The following is a 20,916-nucleotide window of genomic DNA, read 5'->3' on the forward strand; positions in this document are numbered from 1 at the left end:
TCCTGCAACAATCCTGAAAATTTCAGCTTCAATAATTATATCTAATTCATCATTTTTACTTTAGTTAGACTCTCTATCCTCTTATAGAATTTTAGAGAGCATATCCGTTATCTATGAAAATTTTTCAGATCATAAAGTTCTCTAGACAAACTACATAGCCTATCTTTAACAAAATTTAATTTCTTCCCAAATCTAGATGCATTGGCCAAGCGTAGAGGAAGGATATAGAGCTATGTTCTAACACCTATTTCGTCCATTTAATACATTGGAGCCTTTACGTACATAGGACATTCTACATTTCACTTAAATGTATTATTAACATATAGTATAAAATTAACTTCTAATCTCCTCACTTACTAAGGGAATTTTCCATCTCCAACAGCAATTCTTAGAATTTCACTTCAAAGCCTCCAATCATAATTTAGATATCTGCATTAATGATTCAGCAATGACCATAAGAGTAGACCTCACGGTCTTGCATTATGGATCCCATATCCTATGTTTTTTCCCATGAAAATCATATATAGCTTCTCTATTCTACTCCTCACTTAAATCTGTAAATTTTCCAGATTTAAAACAATGCTTAAGGCATCATCTTGATGTTTCCAAACTTGATTTAACAATCTAATTTAATTGTTCAACCTTTACTGATAAACAGCAACTCGAATTTAACTTAAGGCTAACCATTCAATCCCTAATGCTTCCAACCTTCACACAGTGTTTCCTAATATCTTTAGAAGCTCCTATTCATGTCTAGTTTCCCCTACATAACAATCTGCTTAAATCTGAAAATTTCCCAAATTATAAATCAATACTTAATCATCATTATAACAGATTTTTCAGCATCAACCGTCCTATTATTTGCGCAGCCACGTTAATATATATATATACACACACACACACACTTTTACTAATGTATATATACTTGTACTAATTCATTTAATCACTTATATTCCCAAAACGGAACAATAACAGCAACAATGCATCATGAACTTATATTTATACTCCTTCAGTTTTTAATATATGACCTAATTGTTGAGTTGATTTTGGTCCTAAGTATAAGATCTATTTATCATATTTATCAATTTTTTCTATATTACCCCTATTGATACTCCCTCAACCATAATCAAGTAGAAGAGAGTGGAGATAATATTAAGAAAGATGATCATAGTGTTTTAGGCAAAACATATCATAGATCTTATAATTAACTAACTTATCTAACTTCCTTAATCTAATCAAATTAGTTAAATAGGTTTTATATTAAAGACCAAAAGAGTATCATTTAATCATTAGAACAGCTCCAAAATTTCAATGAGTCCTTAGTGTCTCACTTTTATGAATTTCTAGCTTTCATCTTAACTCTTAAACCATTATTTAATATCCCTGAACATGACTTGGCAGCTAGGCAATCATTTAGCATGTGTACACCTTAAACAGTAAACTTCTTGTAAGTTTTGAGCCTTAACATTCGAACCCACACAGCATTCATCATCACATAATAACTAGCACTTAAATATTAATTACTTTGGTTAATATTTCAGCAATCTCATGAATTCCCATTAAGAAATTCAGCATCATTTTACTCAACGATTCCTGAAATTTCATTTAACAACAACATCCCAACTAAAATTTTAGAACCTTAAAACATATTTTAATCATCTCGGGTTCTCATTTACCATAACGAAACACCAATTTTAGCTTTAATAATCAACTTTCATATGCCCATAGCGTCACCCACATGTGACAAAACATACGTACATGTCTTGTGCTTTTTCCTTTCCCAGCTTTTCTTCCTACCTAAACCCCCAGTACCCTCACCCAAATAAGAAGCCTTGGGTTCAAAATCATCTCCTTATCCAGCACAATCAACATGCCCAGCATATACATACATATAATTCTCATGATCTTTAGCATTTAGTTACTTCTACATAATTCCCAAAAGACAAATGAACAGAACACCTCTCTGGAACATTAAGATTTAAAATAAACTGCACTTTCTAGCCACAGGTGCTCATAGGCAAACTGAAAAACAGATCCCACAACATATATCCCTTTAGTCTATGAGAGCTATTCATACACGGTTAATGAGTTCTTCACTTCTTCCTCAAAATCAGATTGCCCATCATTACATTTTCCGTAAATATGGTTCGGATGAAAGAAACAAGGATGGGAGAGCGATGAAAGGACTTACCTTGGTCCAAAATCAAACTTGCATGTGGATAATCTCTTTTCCGATCGCCTTTTCTCCTTCTTCGTTCTCCCTCTTTTTCACAAGGTCTCTCTCGGTCTCTCTCTTTTCTCTCCTTACCTCATCAAGTTTGAGTAGCTCTTGCTTCCTAAAATCAGTGAACCCGACACCCTCTCGGCAGAAATAATAACCCCTGTTCGGCCAAGTCAAAACAGAGCAAGATTTCCACATGAAACCACAACCAACCACATGCAACACCGAAACTCAATTACACAAGCTTTAATATACTTGTTCCTATCATTATTCCGTTTGATTTCCTCCCAAATCTTCATTACCTAGAAATTTCATTCTCCATCAACTCTTCAGTTATGCAGAAAATGGAGAAAAGAAGGGTAGGAGAGTGTTTATAATGCTCACCTTAACCGAAAATGACAACTGCATGTGAGCTTCACCACCTCCGATCACTTCTCAGGCCTCCCAACTCTCACTCTCGCCTCTTTCCTTCTCTGGTCACTCACAGGTCACAATTGAAGCGAGTGAAGAGTAATCTGAGGCTTATATCAGAGGGTGTGCACGTGAGGGACGCGTGAGGTGACAAAATGACTGTTTTGCCCTTGCATCCAATTCTTCTCGGGAGTCCATTCCTTTCTCTATTTTTCTGAAATTATAAAATAAATTCAGAAATTAATCCCCAATCTTTTGCATGGATTTTCCTTGGGAAAATGACAATAAAATACCACCTGAATTCCAAAAAGACAAATAAGGGACCTGAATAAGCAAAATGACAAATAGGGTACTGGGTACCAATTTGGAATATAGATTTTCGGCCAAAAGACCGAATTGCCCTGATTGTCTCTGAACATTGAGCAGTGTATTCATGCGATAGAGAAAGGGAGAAACTGATTTCCTTCTACGAAACTAAATCCAAGTTCCTGCAGTCACCAAAAAGGATTTTTCGAAATCACGTTGCCGTCGTCGTAGGAGTAGATTGCCATCGCTGAATTTGGTTACCATCGCTGAAATACATTGCCCTGTCTGAAATAACTTGTACCCCCTGAAATTGTCGTCGTCGAAGAGGTCGCTGAAGTATTTGAATCATTCATGAGTGAGTAGAAGTTGATGGCGGGATTTGGATTATTCATTTTTGTGGCTGTTTCATGGTGAAATAGGAACAAGATTATTGCATTTGAGGGTTCATATTCAGTATTTGGTGAATGATGAAGCAAAAATCAGAAAATAGTCGCAAGCAATTACGTAATGTAATTGCTGTCATATGTTTGCTGGTTTTTGGTAAATCCCATTCCGTGAATGGTAAATCCCATTCCGTGAATGGTAAATTTTAATATACATATAGTTAATTATGAAACTTAATAGTTCAATATTTATTGTGATGTACTTCAGGTGCACGTTCACTGAATGATTTATTTATGCTTACAAGTTGCTCTTCCGGTGAAAACAGGTTTACAAAACCCATTGAAGAAGTGGTCATTTTCACTATAAAAGTTGTAAATCCCATTATGTGTTTTGTAAAATTCAGCGTGAAATTTTATTGGTGGTGAAAAGTAAGTTACTCATCCCCCGAAAATATGTTGCAAAATCTATTAACAAAGCGGTCACTTTTATCACAAAAGTTGTAAATCCCAGCATATGTTTTATAAAATTCAACGTGAAATTTTATTGGTTTTTAGAAACAAGTTACCTATCCCCTGAAAACAGGTTACAAAAGCCATTTAAGAAGTGGTCATTTTCACTATAAAAGTTGTAAATCTCACTGTGTGTTTTGTAAAATTCAGTGTGAAATTTTATTGGTTTTTAGAAATAAGTTGCTCATCCCCTGAAAAGAGGTTGCAAAACCCATTTAAGAAGTGATCATTTTCACTAAGAAAGTTGTAAATCTCACTACATGTTTTGTAAAATTCAGCATATAATTTTATTGGTTTTTATAAACAAGTTGCCAATCCCTTGAAAACATGTTGCAAAACCCATTGAAGAAGTGATCATTTTCATTATGAAAGTTGTAAATCTCACTATGTGTTTTGTCAAATTCAGCGTGAAATTTTATTGATTTTTAGAAACAAGTTGCTCATCCCATGAAAAAAAGTTGCAAAATTCATTTAAGAAGTGGTAATTTTCACTACAAAAGTTGTAAATATTACTCTATGTTTTGTAAAATTCAGCATAGAATTTTATTGATTTTTAGAAACAAGTTGCCAATCCCTTGAAAACATGTTACAAAACCCATTGAAGAAGTGATCATTTTCACTACGAAAGTTGTAAATCTCACTATGTGTTTTGTCAAATTTAGTATGAAATTTTATTAGTTTTTAGAAACAAGCTGCTCATCTCCTGAAAACAAGTTACAAAACCCGTTGAATAAGTGGTCATTTTTACTACGGAAGTTGTAAATCCCACTATACGTTTTGTCAAATTTAGCATGAAATTTTATTAGTTTTTACAAACAAGTTGTTTATCTCCTGAAAATAGGTTGCAAAACCCATTAACAAAGTAGTCACTTTCACTACAAAAGTTGTAAATCACAATATGTATTTTGTAAAATTCATAATTAACTACATGTATAGTAAAATTTACCATTCACATAGTGGAATTTACCATTCACGTAGTGGGATTTACCAAAAACCAGCAGACATATGACAGCAGTTACGTAACGTAATTGCTTGTCATTGTTTTCTGATTTCCACTTCATCTTCCCCGCAGGTTCACTCCCTCTCTCACTACAAATCCTCTTTCTCACAACAAAACCCACAAAATCAACAATCTCTACAGAATGGTGATGCGAAGGAGTAAGATAATAGCATTTCCAACATTCTTCTTTCCTTCTTCCCGCATTTCATCACCGTCGGTCTTCCTCTCTCCTTTCTCTCACTGCGTCGCTTTCTTCCTCTCTCCTTTCTCTCACTTTCAGACAGGGTATTTTGGTCTTTTGGCCAAAAATCTGAATTCCAGATTGGTACCCAATCCCCTATATGTCATTTTGCTTATTCAGGTCCCTTATTTGTCTTTTTGGAATTCAGGTGGTATTTTATTGTCATTTTCCCATTTTCCTTTCTATCAGCTTATTTGACCCTTAAAATAACTTCTCTAAAAAATTTCAAATCAAAAGTCAACTCCTAGTTATTTTTCTTAAATTTTACCAGAAAATAGTCCTTAGTTAAGGATTTTATACCCCAGCTAGTATCTTCTCTTCATCAAATAATTATTCTAAAATTTTCATATCAAATATAAACCTCTAATTATTTTTCCTTAAATTTTCTAAGAAATAGGCCATTTCTATTCTAAAAATTAACTTTAAAATTATTTAAGCTATTTTTGGGGAATAAACTTTTTCATAAAATTTTTAAGCCCTCAAAATTCATATTCCATAATTTTTCCCATTTTATTTAGGCTCTAAATAATTTTTAATGAATTTTTTTTGCTTCTTGAATCAGAAAATCCGAGATGTTACAATAGCAAATTTGAAAATCACTTTCCAAATGTATATTTCGTTTTATTATTTCTAATAAACTAAAAACAATAGAATATAAATATAAATGAAAAATACTGAAAAAATGATTTTTTGGACAATGTTATTAAACTGGCAACACACAAGTTTGATATGCCTCTACTAAATCATACTCTTCCAATCCTAAATATGAGACTCATTTTGTAGTGTAAATTATACTATAAATTGGTTCTTACATTTAGAATAGGAGGTGTATGATTAATTGTATAATGCTATTTAAATGAGAATCTCAAAAGACTAACATATTATAGAATCGAGTCGTAAAACAACACACCATGAAATTAAAACAAGTGCAACTCTGTCATAAAAAATATTGGTTTTCTTTATTCTTGGTTCATTTTTTCACTTCTGTATCATGTGACTTGTCTCCTCAGTTGCAGGAGCTGGTTAAAAACTGAAAGGCCATAGTTGATCTCTCTGTTGCTTTGATTTTTTGTTTGGCTTCCTAGCTTGTCTCATTTTTGTTCATAAATGCATTGATCGTTAGGAAGCCTAAGATGTTGTATATATATAATTGGCTTAGTTAGTTTGCAAAATAAAATAATTAAGGATTTTGTATGATATGGAGAACCATTCGGTATATTTAATGTAAATTTTAGTGAATGGTTATTAAGTTCTTTTAATTACTAATTATAGTTTTTAAGTTCTCCCCATATTACCTGCCTTCAACATGTTTTGCTACTTTATATCTAGTTGTACGACACTATAGGATTGTTTTTATATTATAAAATATTTTGGTTTTAGTATGTTTATCTGGGGCTAAGCCATTGAGCAAATATTAAAACTTACCAGGTATACAAGTCTTGACCGGGCGCGTATAATTTGGGATGGAATATTCCTAAGCCCTTCGTGGTGTTTAATGATGGGATCCCTAAGCCTTTACTGGCAAACATTGATTTAATGACTAGCATAGAGTCTTTTGGTTGAGGCGTTATGGGTTGGCTACCAAAAGGGTCTTAGAATTAATATATAAATGTGACTTATTTTATCATTCATGTTATTAATTTACTTATATTTCATTATATTGCATTTATTTACAAATGTTCTCCAACTTGAAATTTTGAGAAGTTTGCCAAAGACGATAAAATGAAGAGAATGATTATATTGGAAGAGAAGGAAGATTTTTCTTTTGATGCGGATGACTGTCAAAAACTTGTGGCCGTCGAGAACGACAATTTATGCGTTTGAACATGAAACCCACAATCTCAAAACGGGTGAAGCAAGACTAATGATCAATGTAAAAAAATTATAATATAAAATTTTCAGAAAACCCACTATTCATATATCATAAATAGTACCATTAATATCAAACACCATGCAATGTAGTATTATATTATGTCTTTTCAATAACACACCCAAGTGCGCACACGAGAGTCAAAGTCCTGCCTATCAGTCATTTAAACACTACATATCTTTAGCAAAAAAATATATTTATCTATCTTTTATAAATCATTCAACGCAGAAGTGTTCTATTTGTTAGAAAAGGAAGAAACAATATAATAAAAGCTTCAAACTTATGCAGCTATCACAGAAAAGTGAGCAAGTCAAAAAAACGAAAAATAAGGATTACAGTTATCATTATTTTACACATAGTGCTGCAGTAAAGGCTGAATAAAATCAGCAAGGGCCAAGGGAACATAGATTTTCAAGGACGGGACACTAAAATGTGCTACCAAGCTTCAAACATAGGTTCCTGCTTTTATACTACTTGGAGGACGGAACATAGGGTTTGAATGATGGTGAGAATGAGAAGTATGATTCCAGCAATAGAAGCCACTGTTTGCCAGGGTGTCTTACAGTAATCTTTCCTCAAAGTTGCCTTTCTCTTGTGCCAAGGATCTTCATAAAACTCATTCAAACTTTTGGAAATGATAAGCAATTTTTCATTGAAACCGTAACAAGTTATATTTTTCCCAAGACCATTAATTAATGCAGCAACCTCATTGGCATCACCTAGCAAGTTGTTGATAATCTTTTCATGAGCGAGAACCTCCACATCCTTATTCGTGTTAATTAGGTTGTCCAATACAGCAATATAATCACAAAAATATGTTTCAGACGGATAATGACACTGTTCTAAAGCCATCATATTACGGAACAAAAATTCAGTCTTATCATCAACATGAATTTGAGGAATCTTTAGAACAGGTCTTGAAAATTCCAAGTCTAGTAAACACTTGCTTGTGCTTACCTCCAACTTCACTCCTGCCTCTTGTCTTGAAAATTCCAAGTCTAGTAAACACTTGCTTGTGCTTACCTCCAACTTCACTCCTGCCTCTTGTAACTCATTTGCACTATACCTAAGCATGTCGTTGGAGGGATTCCTTTCTAGTTGGGTTTCCCGTAAGTAAAATAATCTAAGAAGATCTGTGAAATGCTGTATCTTGTGATTAGGCCCTAACTCTTGCTCGTTATGACGACCAAAGTAAGAATATGTAAGATCAAGAAATGAAGGGAGATCACCTCTACGGTCATGAGGAAAGGCCATATTGTATAGCGCTTCAAGGAAAGAGAATGGAAGTTGATTCTCAAGTAAAAGCAAATCATCACGTATATCTTCCGCCAACCGAGGTTGTGATAATTTATCGCCTTTTGTCTGAGGCTCATGGCCCATAATAAAGAGTTCAATGATGAAAGCAGAATCCACTAATACTAGTTTCACAAGACACTTCTTATTATAGTTGATGCTCTCAAAATAAGAAGCACGGACCATTGGCTCAGACTGTTTTGCTAAGTTAACCAAACTGTCCAAGCCTATCTTAGCTCTTTGTGCAAATCTTTTAAACATTATTTCTTTGTGCCTCTCCATACCTCGCAGCCTCTTATCACCATGATGGAAAGGACCAATGGAAACAACCTTAGGAGTGTAAGCTTCCTCTTTTAGAAGACGGATCGTTGGGGGCACCCTGTAGATACAACACAAAGGTGACAAGAGACCATCTTCACTAATCTCTATCATTGCTTTTATGTCTATGCTGATCGCCTCATCTTCCATCTATATATCAATTTAGATTGAGAATCAGAAGGAAAGGAAAAATTTCACATCAGCAAAGACATGAATGTGATCAGAAAGCAGAAAGAAAAATCTGACCTTTTTTGTGCGAAAGAATAGTTTGACTTTTTTAGTAGAATAATAAAAATAATTAAATAACTTGACAGTAAAAAATATTGGGAAAATCGCAAATAAAGATTGTGGAATTACAAAAATTACACATGGAGACCAATTCACAAAAATTATTGTCAAAACCCATACTATTGTTGTCAAAACTCATATTAATATTGTCATGAGTTCTAATTTATAATTTTTCTAATTTCACAGTCTCTATTTATGATTTTTCCAAAAATATTTCACTTATCTAACTTTTTTAATTCTTCATTGGAAGAAGGAAAAAAAAACATATTGAAGGCACGTGATAAACAACCTCCTGTATATTGTAAGATAGCTCACCAAACCAAAGCAACGAACTTATGAATGAAAAATAGATCACATTTCTTATACTTATTATATCAAATTTTTCAATCACATAGTGATGTGCCATATTTTTTCATGCAGGTTTATAATTAAATAATAATATTTAAAATTATGATATATAATTATGTGTGATTGAAGAACTTGATATAATAATAGATATAAGAAAATTGATCTAAGTATTTTAACTGAAAATTATTCATTTTTTAAATCTAGTTTGAAAACCCATTTTAAAGACAGAAACTTTAAATGACGCCTCATCACTTATTTATATTGGTAAAGTACTAATAATTAAAAGAAAGATGCCTCCGCGATCTATTCGTGTTCTTAATAATAACTTACTTGTATTCTCATAAAATTGTTTATAACTAAAACCAGATATAGCTAAAGAAAAGGGTACAGAAAAAAAGAGAAAACAAAAAGGCCGCAATGGGGTATTAAACACCAACGAAAGGCACAGGATGCATACTTGCAATCTGACAAATGTAAATATATGTTTGAAAGGTGAAACAAAATAAGGCTATTAAAAAAGTCTAATAGTTGAGAATTATATAAACAGAAGCAACCTTAATAATAGTAAGCAAAAAGCAAAGCATAGGAAACAAGAAAATGCTTCAGAATTGAAGAAAGAGTAGTAAAGGATGATGCATACGTACATGTTGTTGTTCTGAGGAATTGGAGGATAAATTTGTAGCCAGAGGTGAGAGAAGTGGTCTCTTCAGCTCCACCATTTGTTGACCACTCTCATCAGAAGCAAATGTTTGATTCATTTCTCAGTATGTATTACTTTTGCAGATATGAAGGAAGAGAGGAAAGTTAAAAACAGAGGAGAGGATAAGATGAGAGAAGTTGAGATGGACCACGAGAGAGTTGTGTGTGATGTTAGGTAGGGTAACATAGAAGGTACGTACCTTGAATGCAAAAGACGCAGCGAGCTGATCACAGATAAGTAGAAGGAGTAGACAGAACAGAGTAGAGGGAGATGGAGAGAGGAGAGGAGAGGTTTTTGAAATGGAGGGAACTGAGGGAGTGTTGTTGGTGTGTCAAATGGGTCGATGGGCAGACGAAGCAGAGCCACACTATTTATACAGGCGAAAAGCCTAAGACCTCTTGTGCCGCGTGTGCAACCATATGTGTGTGTGTGAGCCCCTTTCATTTGCAATTGCATGGCCCTCAGTTTCTCGTGAGAGACAAGGTTTATTATTCTCCAACTTCAGTTTTTGTACACTCATTTTCTACTAGAGGTGATAAACCAAGCTAACGGTGTGAATAAGGACCAACCCATTACAGTGCGGGTTGGAGTAGGCCGCACCTTAGAGGGTCGGTAAAATGCTAGCTTGGCGGGCCCGCCAGCCTGCTTTTTTCTTCATATTTAAAATACAATTTTTTTTCTAATTTTGAAAAACAAAACACAAAAAAAGAATGTTCTTTTATATAACCGTATGCTGAGTTTCATTTTTATACAACCACCTAATTGTAATTTCGAATTGAGTAAAATAAATAAGATAGTATTTTATAGTTAATGTTGTAATGTTGTGCATTATCCTCATTATTTTCGGTCAGTGCCTATGATAATCTCTCAAACTTCTTGTCAATTCAACTTATTTTAACACTCTTTTCCGGGTTTTGGAAGCTAATTGTATAAAGTTATTCTCTTAAAGCTAGAAAATATGGTTTGAAAAAGTAAACTTTGATTTATACTAATAAGTGGGGATTATTTGTGCAAGGCTTCCAAGATTCTTGTTGTAGAAAATAGCAAGAGCTGGAAGATGAATGACAAAGAGAAAAATTCAACCAATTTTGGTTGATTAGAGGAAGATCAAGGACCCAGAATGAGTAAAGATGGAAGACTGAAGGTAGATAGGTTTAAAAAGCACTATCCGCTACGGTGCCTCAAGCAACCCGTGGCGGCATCTCCAACAGAACGAGAGGAGAGGCATTCTGTAGAAGGCACCATAGCACCTATCCATATCCAGCACGGTGCCCATCCCTTGCCAAGAAGGTCCCATTCTATGTAATCCATCATGGCATTTATCCCTTGCAGCTTTGCGTTTTGCATTGTAACTTAAAAATTAGGACATATAAAAGGAGGAACTCGTGATTTTCGAGCATTCTTCCACTTGGAGGCTTATTTGGAGGTGTTCTCATCTAGGATTTGGAGGTTTTGAAGCTTGGAAACATTGGGCTTGAAGTTGCAAGAGATTGGAAGCTTCTTCCTTCATTTTTCTTGTTTTTCTTCTCCTCTTCTCCTTTGTTTGTGTAATGGCTATGAAATGTCTATGTATTTGTAGCTCTTTGCTGAACATGTGTAGCTAGAGTAGTCATTCTAGGGTTATTTGGATCTATTGTATGGATTAAGAGTTATTTTAACTCTCTCTTTAATATTAATGATAATGTTATGTCGTTTTTATCTTGAGCTTAATGCTTCCTTGTAATAGGCCACCATTTGGAATGATTTGTTGATTGGTTGAAGCTTGAGAAAGTTAAATCAATCTTTGAATTTGGGTAAAAACATGCTAGACCGAAAATCTATCCTATTAAATGGATGGTTTGTTGATAGAATAAAGATATATTTATTGACCTAGCATTGTCCAAAAAGGATTTTGGTTTTCAAAGTGTAATCTTTTTAAATAAAAGCAAGAGACTGTGAAGTTTTACTGAGATTGCAAAACTTGGTTTTGACTTGGGAAAGCGTGATCAATATTTGTGAACCTTAGGCTAACCTAACTTATCGTTAAACACTAAATGAGAAATTACTAACCAAGTTTTATGAAGTACAATAGTAAGAAATAACCCTCGATCCTTATTTGTCTCAAAGTCAAGTTTATTTTATTTCAAGTTTAATCTTTGTTTTCACAGTATATTACACAACTTCATTTACAACAATTATTTCACTTAACCTAATCAAGAGCACAACTGTAATTTTTAACTCGTCTGGCCTTGGTCTTTGAATGAATGATACTTTTTATACTACTTGCGACCCATCCACTTAGGGTTAAGCTAATCGGCGAATAGCCTATAATTAATAGTATAGTCAAAGTAACGAAGGCTCAATCTAAGTTGAAAAATGTTAACATTCAATATAAAGAACTATAATAGTACAGAAAAACTGAAATAAAAATACCCCTGACAAGAAGAATGTATAGTAAAAAATAGAGACACAATTTTAGTGATAAGAAAACCTTTATAGTATAGTGGTAAATTAACCACTATACTAAAAATGTTGAAGCTGGACTTCAGTCTTAAACTTGGATGGTGGACTAGTGGATTGGGATAAGATAATATGATGTGGTGACTAATTTGTCTCTTCATCGTTTTCCTTTAGTTTTTGAATAAAATTAAACAACAAGAACAAAAACAATAATAATTCTCTTTTCCATTTGTGAAATGAAGGATGCCAACGTAGTTAATGCCCCGGTAGAAATATTAGTAATGCGTGTATTCATTTCATTGGCTGATGTCTTCTACGTCATTTTATGACCGCATCTCTTCCTTCGTCGTCTTAAGATGTTTAGTATGAGATGTTTTTGGTTGGGGGTGGTGGGTAGATGATTTCTAATTCATTCAAATATTGCCAGTAGTAAGGAATATGTAAAAACTACGGAAGTGTTCCCTTCTTTTAAATATAAAAATTAATTTATAAGATTGATTTTAAGTTTAATTAACAAGTAGAATTAAAAACTTTTAAGTTTAATTAACAAGTAGAATTAAAAACCTCCTAATTTGGATTTTAATTATACATGCCGAAATTAATTATGAACCTAAAATCAAACGTACACCTTTATACATGCCAAAATCAACTATGAACTCAAAATCATAGTTGTCTCATAAACTACTATTACCAACTTTAATTTTCAATTCTGTTTCTCAATCATCAATCAATTTTATTATTAATTTTAGGTTCATAATTTTATCATTTCTTTATTTAATTTAAATATACATACCCATTTATGTTAAGATTATTATTTTATATTTAATTCACATTTAGATCTCTCTAGTTTCTTTTATCTTTTATTTTATAATGAATTCCAAATGGTTGATCATTTAATTTCCTTTTATTTTGTCTTATGTCTTACTCTTTTAGTTTCTTTTACCTTATTACCAGCACTCAAAGTCTCAAATGAGGATTGGGATCTTATAGGCATTGTTGTCAAACTTGTAAATTGACTCTCTGAGTTTAATGTTTTCGCATTTTCAGCTTACAAAATCATTTCAACTTGTTTTTAAACTATGTTAACTTTAAACTCGATTGAACCTGCAAGTTTACTGACCAAGTTTATGGATTTTACGTTTTCAACTTATAAAGTCATGTCAACTCACTCTTAAAATTATATTAAATTTATTGATTTGATTATGTGTTGAGATATGGTATGCTACAAGTGAATATTTGCGACAAGAAATGAATCCTAATTTTAGGATGACTGACCCTTTGACTTTATACATGAATTTCATAGAAATTTCTTCGTTGAATATGATAAGTTATGAATATTGATGGATTTAATTTCAGTTATTTGAATTTAAAATATATTTAAATAAAATTTTTGTTATTTTTAATATTTTAATTATTTAATTATATAATTTTGATACCAATTTATTAATAAAAACAAAGTTTTATAAGTTTACGATTCGAGTTTACAATCCAAGTTTATATCCCTATCACAAGTTTGCTTAAACTTTTAAATTTGACAACCTTAGTTATAGGGCTTGCTGGTAACCCATTTATGTTAAGTGCATCAACCACGTTTACAAAATTTTTCTCACAAATTTATTTCATATTTTGTAAATTAAATTGAAAAAATGCTTTCGAAGGATCATAATAGATATAGTTTACGTTGACCATGCCGTGCTCAGCGAATTTATGAGCCCATCCCCTAAAAACTATTGTTTTGGGATGAGATATCCACGCCCTCCTCTTTTTCTTTTTAACATTTATTAATTTATTTTTTTATTTATTTGTGTTAACTTGTATTTAGCAGTTAAATATTTTTTCAGCAACATTTAGAATCCGAAATTAATTAAATTTTAATACATTATGTATCCTGAAATATTTTTTAGTGACATCCAATATTCTAAATTAATTAGTTTTTAAGTGAATTCATCATCTTGAAATATTTTTCAATAGCACCCAATATCATAAATTAATTAATTTGTATTGCATTTAATATCCTTAATTAATTAATTTCTAGTATATTAGAGTATTTTCTAATTTTTAGTACTTTTAGGTGCTAGATGTATTAAAAAGTAATTTATAATACTGGGTATTATAGGAAAAATATTTCAAGATACTGTATGTAGTAAAAAATAATTAATTTGGGATGCTTGGTGTTACTAAAAAATAGTTCATGATGGTAGATATTCTAAAAATTAATTAACTCAAGATATTAGGTCCTACATTAAAAGTACTTTAGACTGCTAAATGTACTAAAAAATAATTAATTATAATATTAAGTACTATTGAAAAAGTACTTCAGCGTGCTAAATACATTAAAAATTAATTGATTAGGATACAAGGTGTTGCTAAAAGAATATTTTAAAATATTAAATACACTAAATATTAATTAATTTGAAATACTAGGCTTACTGTAAAAATATTTTAAAGTGCTAGATGTATTAAAAATTAATTAATTTAAAATATTGAGTATTGTTAAACAAATATTTTAGGAGACTAAATTCAACTTAATTTAAATAAAACAAAAAAATTACCCCAACAAAGATTTTTTTTTGGGGGGGGAGGGGGGGTCCCATCACTACCCGGTGCAGACCGGGTCGCCTGGGTAAGAGCATGGCATTCGGACTCTCGGTAAATAAGTTTTTTTTTTTTAATTTTTTATCTGAAGACTCTCAATAAATAAGCTGCGGGGGTTGCTTGTGTTGAGCAACTTGATAACATGGGGCAGGCTGTTCCCGCACATTCAATAAGCAGAAGCTTAAAGACAAAAGTGCTGACGCAAGAGATGAGATCATAAGATGACCTAAAAGAATTAACCAATGAAATTAGTGACCTATATAAATAAATAGTTTAAATCTCTGTTAAGAGAAGTATTAACATATAGTATTCAATAAGTAGGATTGTCTTGTTATTTATAAAAAAAAAAAATTATTTTTTTAAAATATTCTTATTAATAAAATATATTAACTAAAATTATCATTTGATGAAACATTTAACATTTGCAGTTATTATAAAGATTATTTTAGAAAAAATAGATAAATATTAAAGACGATAATATGGATTGAATTCTTATATTTAGTACTAAAATAAATATCAAATTAGTTATTATATTAGGTAGCAGATTTGTGGATCAAATATTGGGTCCATTTAACTTTCCAAATCAACTTATATGTATCACATAAAATCTATCAAAAGAATTACATTATTATTCACAGTAGTAATTAAGGAAACCAACCTATCTTCAAAGCTGTGAAATGGTCTGTTGATGTAGCTAAGCTCAGATTGACAAAGACTTGGATCCACATGTTGGGGGGCAGGCCACCGGTGAGAGGCGGATGATGGTCTGTTTTCTACATCATTTCTCTCATTTCCCTCCTCATTTCATTCTTACCATTTGAGCAAAAAATGAATACTTTGATATTCAGTATTTTATAAAAGCATCATGTTTTCTAAAATATTTTTTAGTAACACCTTATCCCTCAAATTTCAAACCATAAATTTTGGTTCTTCTAGGAACAAAATGGTTCATATTTTAATTGAATTATAAGGAACAATGTTTTATATGAAAAGAAATTTGAGGGACCAAAACCTATTATTTAAAATTTGAGGGACCAAAACTAAAATAAGAGTAAACTTGAAGAACCAAAAATTATATTAATCCTATACTTTTTTAATAAATAGTCTTGTAAATTATTGAAGGGAAAAGAGTTGATGTTTTTATCCCTTTAATTAATAAAGGTAAAAATAGAATCTTGAGAGATTTTATAATCAATTTTATTGAGATAACCATAGTTTTTAGGTTCATAATAAATTTTGTAATGTATAAGGTGCTTGGCAACTTGTGAAATAACCATCACTTTGAATTCGTAATCGATTTTGACATGTACAGCTTTTGGTTTTAGGTTCATAATTAAGTTTAGTGTGTGTGTATATAAATGTTTCAAGTCTGTAATTTATTTTCACATATATAAAAGTGTTTAAATAGTTAATTTTAAGGGAAATTTTTAAAAAAAATGATAATTGAATTTCAAAAACTCAAAAAAGTTACCTAAATTTAACAAATTCCAAATCAATCATAATGACTAAATTGAAATTTTGAAATGTTGGTAAATTTAAAATGTTGTCCTTTATTATTTTTGTTCAAAAAGTCCCAGGTCATCTAACTGGTCAGCTAGCGACGACAGGCTGTCAAATCAGTGTTCCAACAGCCTGCTAACTACTGGCACTGTAGTTCAGATGACTGATAAATTGAGACTTTTTTAACATTCTTAATGTGATTGATAATGCTTATAATAATATCCACAACTCCATTAACATCATTATCAGCATGTTTTTCAGGTTTTTGAACTGTGATTTTTTAAGTATTTGTAACATAATTAATAACTCTTATAATAATATTTATAACTTCATTAATGCCATTAATCACTTTATAATTTTGACTTTTATAATTGAAAACTTCCCTAATTTTAAGATAATTATAATTTTCGCTTTTATGATTGCTTATTTTTATTAAAATCCGAACAGGCCTGTTATATACATTTCCCCTTCTTTGAAAAGTCAAATAGGAAAAATGTACGCCCACATGGTTAAGTTCTTTCCTTTAACCTCGATGGGCATATCTTCTATCACAAGAGAGTATATTATCAGAATATTCAAGGTCTGGTCTTAGAATATCCATTCATCTTCTAGTTACTCTTTTTTTTTTTCGGCGTTAAATTTGAGTAATCTAAATTTATATTGAAAAGTTTATATATTTTTTTTAAATTTTTAAGCTTAAATATTATAATTTTGACATTATTGTTTAGTTTTATTTTATATTTTTCTCCAAAAAATTTTTGAAAACAATATTTTAAGTTCAGAAAATATTTTTTTTGGGTGAAACTTTCTTCAACCTTCAATTCGAAACTTAATCCCACTTAACAGATAGAAGTCATTTTCTGTACACTTATTGCTCGTCAGCTCATGAAAATTCGAACTTGTTGGAAGAAATTAAAAAAACACGACTTGACCCACTTATTATAAATTTATAATATGTTTCTCATTATTGGTGGTCATTTTCTTCCAATATGGATCAAAGTCTTCGTCTACCTGAGCCCGCATCCAAAGGGCCGTGATTAGGTTAGTATCAGTAATTGCTGTGAATAATAATATAATCTTTTTAATTATAAATTTTATGTGATATATAAGTTGATTTTAAAAGCTACATGGACCCAATGTTTAATTTGAATAGGTTGATATAGATTAACATACATTTGGGTCCTCATTCAATACTCATCACTTCACTGTGATACAATTCAGATCATTTAAATTTATAATAAGTGGGTCAAGGATTAGTATTTCGCCTCACTTTTGTTAATATTTCTGTGTTTTGAATTTTATATGCTATATGAATGATTTTATCTTTTAAATATAACGAATAAAAAGTATTAAATATATTGACCATAAAATATGTTTCATATATCTATTTTTACAATTCTTTTCAATAAAAAACATGAGCTTCAATGTGCGCGAGCCACCTTCAATTGTTACAAGGATACCTCACCCAACTGCAGCATCTTATTTGTGAGCATTAAAATGTGTGTCTCTATGTGTTATATATTTACCGTCATATAATTTAAAATTTATTTTTCATGAGAAAAATTATATTAATATTAATATATATAATAATTCAAAATTATTAAATACTTTAACACTAAAAAATTAAGTAAAATCCGGTAATCTCTCATATGCTTTACTAAAATTATAAAAACCTCCTATTTATTTTCAAAACATACATTTAATTCTAATTTTTAACATCATTAGGAATAAATTTTAATAATAGTATAATATTTAAAATTTATTATGGACAATGCAAAGCTGTAAACTATTTAAAAATAGATAAAATAATGATTTTATAATATACTGAATATAAAACTATTCATTTTTTGATCAATGGTAAGAATGAAATGAGGGAAAAAAAAAACAGAGAGAGAAATGATGCCGAGAAGATCCATATTTGCCCCTCACTGGTGGCATTCCATTCAATATGGATCGAAGTCTTTGTCAATCTTAGCTACATGGACAGACTATTTCACAACTTTGAAGATAGGTTGGTATCCTTAATTAGTACTACTGTGAATAATAATGTAGTTCTTTTGATTTTATGTGACATATATAAGTTGATTTGAAAAGTTAAATGGCCCAATATTTGATCCACAAATTGAATAGGTCGGAATAGATATATTTTTGTTATGTGCATATCTACTAGCGGAATTCGAACCAGCAGCTATATGAGTTAATTCTCTAACAAGTAATCAAAAGTCTCATACAAAGAGATTCCTGAATCCTCATTAGTATATTATTCCCATGAGAATATTCTCAGACAGGTTTCTTTCCTTTAACCCGGACGATTTATCTTCTGTCAAATGAGAGCATTATCAGAATATTCAAGGTTGGTGTTAATGTATCCATTCTTCTTCCTCTCTTTTTTCTTGGGATTAAATTTAAATAATCTAAATTTATATTTGAACATTTTATATCTATTTTTTTTATTTTATATTTTACCCAAAAACATTTTAAGAACGGCAATTTTAAATTTAGAAAATATCTTTTGTCTTTTGGTGAAACTTTCTTCAGCCTTCAATTCAATGCTTAATCCCACTTAACGAAAAGAAGTCATTTTCTGTACATTCATTGCTCAGCTCATGAAAATTTAAAGTTGTTGAAAGAAAAGAATACGACCTGACATACTTCATTATAATACGCTCCTCAATGGTAGTCATTCCTTTAAATTTACCCTAATTAAAAAAAATTCTCTTTTTACATTTACAAATCATTCTCATCTCTTTCTCTCTTTTTTACCCTTTCTAATGAGAATTACATAAAAATAAGATTAATAAATGATCATTAAATACTTTACAAGTGACTTATATTTAAAACCAAAAGTTTCTCCTACAGGTAACTGATAATAACAACCGTATTCGGTCTTATTTATAAATTTTAAATTTGGAAAGGAATGTGGTTTATTTTATAAATTTCAATTTGGGTTTATCTCAATATTTAATATATTTTTTCAATTTATCCTTGATTATTATTCTCTTTCATTTGCCACACACCTCTCATTATATTTTCTCATATACTCGCTTTTTTTCCTTTTCTCACTTATTATAAAGGTATATTTGTTTTTAAAAAAAGAGCACATTTTTACTTAGTTGTTATTTTTAACTAATTTAATTTATTTTTTGGTATTCCCAATTCAGTCACTTAAAACTTATAATAAAGAGAAAAGAAGAGATAGATATGACTTGGTGGAGTATTTATGGACAGAGCTGGAGATGGCTCGTACTGGAGACGTACGACTCTGATCCATATTGAATGTGAGGGAGTGGGTAACATATAATAACTGGGGCTGTGCTCCTTTCTCTGTATTGAATGACAGCCGATCATATCAACACTGATTATTTGGATTTGATATTTACAAAACTAATCCTCCATTCTTAATTGTAAAGCATCTTTCAATCTTTTTAATTTATAATATATAATGTGTCGTGTAATATAATGAGGGTTTCTTATTTTTACTTCATACTTTTTTAATAAATAGTCTTGTAAATTATTGTAGGGAAAAGAGTTGATGTTTTTATGCCTTTAATTAATAAAGCTAAAAATAGAATCTTGAGCGATTTTATAATCAGTTTTATTGAGATAAAGATAATTTTTTGGTTCATAATTAATTTTATAATGTATAATGTGTTTGGCAACTTGTGAAATAACCATGATTTTGAATTCGTAATTGATTTTGACATGTATAGCTTTTGGTTTTAGGTTCATATTAATTTTAGTATGTGTATATATATATATAAATGTTTCGTTTTAAGTTCATAATTTATTTTCACATATATAAAAGTGTTTAACTAGTTAATTTTAAGGAAAAAATTTAGAAAAATGAAAGTTGACTTTCAAAAACCCAAAAAAATGTTAGTAAATTTATAATGTTATCTTTTATTATTTTTTTAAAAAAGCCTCAAGTCACCTCATTAGTCAGTCAGCGACTGATGTCGAAGCTCTGATGGGCTATCATCGTCAGAGTTCCAACAATCGGTTGGCTGCTAGTCACTGGAACAACAACCAATGAATTGAGATTTTTTTAACATTTATAATATGATTGATAATTTTTATAATGATATTAATAACTCCATTAATTTCATTAAACGTGTTTTTTAGGTTTTGAACTATGATTTTGTTAACATTTGTAATGTAATTAACAATACTTACAACGATATTTATAACTCTATTAACGTTATTAATCACTTATAATTTTGGCTTTTATAATTGATTTTTTTTAAAAAAAAATCCGAACAGGCCTGTTATATGCATTTCCTCTTCTTTGAAAAGTCAAATAGGAAAAATGTGCGCCCAAATGGTGTCTGCTGGGCACTTACTGAAAAAGTTTTTCATGGGATAATAGTCCTAAGGATGGCGATATTAAATATACTGAAATGAAATGAAATTTTTGTAAGCATATCATAATCATTAAATTTTTTCGACTCTATCATGTATTTTCAGTTTTTATTTCTTGATTTTAGGCCCCTTTT

General features: G+C 30.8%; 1 protein-coding gene across 1 annotated transcript; it reads right to left on the minus strand.

Moving 5' to 3' along the window:
- Window positions 1–7,407: 7,407 nt before the first annotated feature.
- Window positions 7,408–8,703, minus strand: LOC114760634 (UPF0481 protein At3g47200-like). The gene is made up of 2 exons (XM_028949915.1): window positions 7,952–8,703; window positions 7,408–7,888 (listed from the first exon to the last, which is right to left on the minus strand). Exons 1-2 carry the CDS (start codon window positions 8,701–8,703, stop codon window positions 7,408–7,410), a joined length of 1,233 nt encoding a protein of 410 aa, XP_028805748.1.
- Window positions 8,704–20,916: the final 12,213 nt, after the last annotated feature.

Source organism: Neltuma alba, unplaced genomic scaffold (assembly GCF_004799145.2).
Source record: "Neltuma alba isolate B1F8T4 unplaced genomic scaffold, ASM479914v2 tig00001639_pilon, whole genome shotgun sequence".
Lineage (NCBI taxonomy): Eukaryota > Viridiplantae > Streptophyta > Magnoliopsida > Fabales > Fabaceae > Neltuma > Neltuma alba.